This window comes from Mizuhopecten yessoensis, unplaced genomic scaffold (genome assembly GCF_002113885.1).
Source record: "Mizuhopecten yessoensis strain PY_sf001 unplaced genomic scaffold, ASM211388v2 scaffold2329, whole genome shotgun sequence".
In the NCBI taxonomy this organism is placed as follows: Eukaryota; Metazoa; Mollusca; class Bivalvia; order Pectinida; family Pectinidae; genus Mizuhopecten; species Mizuhopecten yessoensis.
In genome coordinates, this window is record NW_018404492.1 from 6,364,334 (window position 1) to 6,367,795 (window position 3,462).

General features: G+C 36.4%; 1 protein-coding gene across 8 annotated transcripts in view; it reads left to right on the forward strand.

Moving 5' to 3' along the window:
* The window catches only part of LOC110445686 (casein kinase I-like), a 48,866-nt gene extending 45,732 nt beyond the window's left edge, over window positions 1–3,134 (forward strand). For 7 of the 8 annotated variants that reach the window (XM_021490445.1, XM_021490442.1, XM_021490446.1 and 4 more), the window contains one exon: window positions 1,344–3,134. In XM_021490445.1, the coding sequence (XP_021346120.1) occupies window positions 1,344–1,398 (55 nt within the window). In that variant the 3' untranslated portion in view covers window positions 1,399–3,134. Of the gene's footprint in view, window positions 1–950 lie in introns of all 8 variants that reach the window. The other variant, XM_021490443.1, reaches the window with a different exon arrangement.
* Window positions 3,135–3,462: the final 328 nt, after the last annotated feature.

A 3,462-nucleotide genomic window follows, 5' to 3' on the forward strand; every position in this document is an offset into this window, starting at 1 on the left:
GGGGGGGGCAAATTTGTTGTGGTTTATAATGGCAAATGATACTTTGAATATTACATGTTGATAACTTGATTGGAATTATAACCCTAAGTTGGCAGTTTGATACGTGAAAATTTTGAGCCATCCCTACCCCCAAGGGCTGTAGGGTGGGGCCCAATGGAGTCGGTGTGCTAAAATTTCTTCATTTTCCTTGTTTAGAATCAGAGGTGCTATCTGCATGCTAGATATTGAATAAGGTGGTTTTATTGTTTTTTGTCACTTTGAATAATACTTCTGTTCATGTTAAAAACAAAAATCAACTCTCTGTATAAATATATCAGGTGACCGTTAAGGCCCATGGGCCTCTCGTATTTTTGTATATTAGCTGGGTATAGACATAACCACAGTTACCTATATGTATGTAATACTATTATTGGATATCATTTTAAAATCCTATGATATAGTACTATTTGTACAATTTGTGGTGTTTATAATGTATTGCTATAGACAAACAGTATACAAATCTCTTCTTTTAACTATTACACAAAGTTTACTTTTATACTAGTTCTAATCAATTTGCAAATGAAAAATTAGTATGGTTATGCAATAAACTACATCTTAAAAAGGAAATACAAATATACCTAATTTTTTCACATGTTGTGCCTGTACATTTCCTCTGAAATCTTAAAGTATTTTTAAATGTTCATATCATGTGATGAAGTAGTTTGGCAGCGTCTGATGTTTTCAGTGCATTTGATAGGGGGATGTGTATGGACAAGTGTGGAAGGTTAACTTCCTCTGTTGAAAAGGAAAGAGTACATACACATCTGCCTGACAAATGAAGTGCCTGCTAAATGCTCCAGTCACAGATCAGTGATATTTGGTTTGGTGTCTTGGTTTCTCTGTTGAATTTTATTTGTTTCTATTCATTTGATCAATTCCACTAGCACAGCTTCCCACTTTGTTGCTTCCAGATGCTGTTTCTTCAAAAGGCGCAAGAAAAAGAAGACGCGTCGATCATAGACTTGATGCATAACGTACCAAAAACAACCCACTTATTTACACATACATACAGGCCTAAGGAAGTCACTCTCACTCTTCAAGTTGAGCCTTCCTTAACTTTTACGTATGCAACCAAAACAAGTTTCTTTTCGCATTTGGAACATTTTCGCTACGCTGAAACTCGACGTAGGGACATGACTAAACTATAATTCAAGCCATGCTAACGGTTTCGAGTTTGTGTTTTTATCCAAAACGTTTACAATTCACACCACAGCTGGTTAGAGTTGGACAAAGATAGGCCTCAAGTTTTCGCTACAGTAATGGGAGGAAAAAAATGGCTGCAATCTCCTGCTTTTCTGTCACAGATGTTGCTGTTTCACCCGCTCGAAAAAACGTCGGAAAGAAAAAAGGCGGAAATGACATGCGGCCCAGGACCATGACCTTGATACAGTGCCATTGAGTTTCCCTCAGGAAGATGACATTGCGACGTTTGACCTAGGTCCGTCAGTGCGATCAGTCACACCGCGAGTACAGCTAGCATACCTAAATCAGTCTTTCTTGAACGTTGATAATCAGTTTTAAAGCCTGTCTTCAGCTCTACTTCATGTAATTTGTTATGTGAATGGTTTTAATTAATGTGTATATGTGATTAGGTTTTAAACTGATAAGTTAGTAAAAAAAAAAACAATGAAGAAATTTCAAATGTGCATGACAATTTAGATGTAGTCATAGCTCTCTGTAGGAGTTCTTCAATATCTGTAGTTGCCAATTATGACATTTCTTCTTTTCCAATTTTAGTCTCTTTTAAAATTATAAGTTCATCCACTTATTACATGGGCACATATGCTTAGTTGATAGTGTGAGAACCTTGTGTTGCTGAATAATTGAAAGTTGGTATTTAAGAAGATCTATCTGGTGTCAGCTTGGTCTGCCATAGTCCTGGTATAAACATTCAACCTAGAAATCTTTTAAAAGCAGCACTGAAAGATTAAGGGGTATATTTTGTACACAAATCTGCTACTGTTGTATAGATCTGGTAGCCTTTCGTGATTTTCGACACTTAGATCACATACTGCCATTCATTGTTTAGAAGCCGTTAGAAGCCAGCCACAAGTAGACTTAGTAGTGATAAATCACTATTTATAGTCCTCTTTATTTGTGTTCGTGACTAGATGTTCAGTGTGATCGGTGGCTGGGGTTCAAGTCCTCTGTCGGTGTCAGTAAAAATAAGTTCACAACAAAGAGCTAGGCATTAACAATTTTTGACTTTCTATTTTTGTAAACACAAAATACACCCCTTAATTGAATCTTTGCTTAGCATAGAAAAGTACAAATTATTCTTAAGAGGCAATGTAAGGATAAATAATTAATTCCTGTCATTCCCGACTTTTCATTCACAATTTTAATTCTCTTTGCTTTAGACTTTTTTGACGAGTGGTGTTTCGGGCGAGTGTTTGGAGGATATTATGTATACATTGGACCAAGATATAGTCGAGGTTTGATGGTCTAAGACATGTGTGAATGGTTATCTCATACCCACCTGGGGCTAAACGTTCCATTGGTTCAGGTGGTTTAGAATGGGGTAAACATTACACCAGATAGTGAAACCGACATTTCAGGGATTCGGTTCCATGGCTTGTGTAGTTTGGTTCAAAATGAGGTAGAAAAAGAGGCCACCTGTTTTGTTTGTCTAAATCAGAAAATAATTGCGACTTTGTTTATTGAATAGATATAGGTGTTATTCGTTGTTTTGTTATCTTTCATTATCAAAAGATAGATTTTTAACAGTTTTATGATTTAGCCAAAAGTTTAAACTTCAGGGCGATGACTGATGGTGTGATTATATATTGTACGTCAAAGTCAGGTATTATCGCAGATTTTCATTTGTTCAGAATGGGCTGCTCCTATCAGCAGATTTCATAGTGTGTATAGAGAGAAAGTGGTATGTATTTGTATGTAAGGCAGTGGATGGTAAGAGTGTTAAAACATTAATGATGAAAATCTACTGAAATATTTGACTTTGACTGTTAAGTACTGAGAACCGTTTTTTGCGGTAGCCGAGTATTACAGCTAAGAACTGCTCTGGGACAGAGGTTACACGCATCTGTGTTAGTTAATGACATGTAGAGATAGGGATTGGTTAAGTGCTATTTACATAATACAAAGCAGAACTGGTCGTAGGACATGGTCCTGGGTACATGCACTAGCATGTACATTACACATACAACTTGTACAATGTAGATATAATCATAAAACTCAAGCAGGCATTCCATATCCCATCATTTGTACAAATTGAGTATCATGATGATGCCTTGACAACTGCAAAAAACATTTGTACCGATTTTGAATCAATTGTATATGATCTTGTATGTTTTGTTGCCATTTTCACCAGATACATGTTGTTAGTATATCAGTTATCTCCCCTTTGTCTGAGTCTAGTGTATCGGTTATCTCCCCTTCGATTGGGTCTAGTGTATCGGTCAT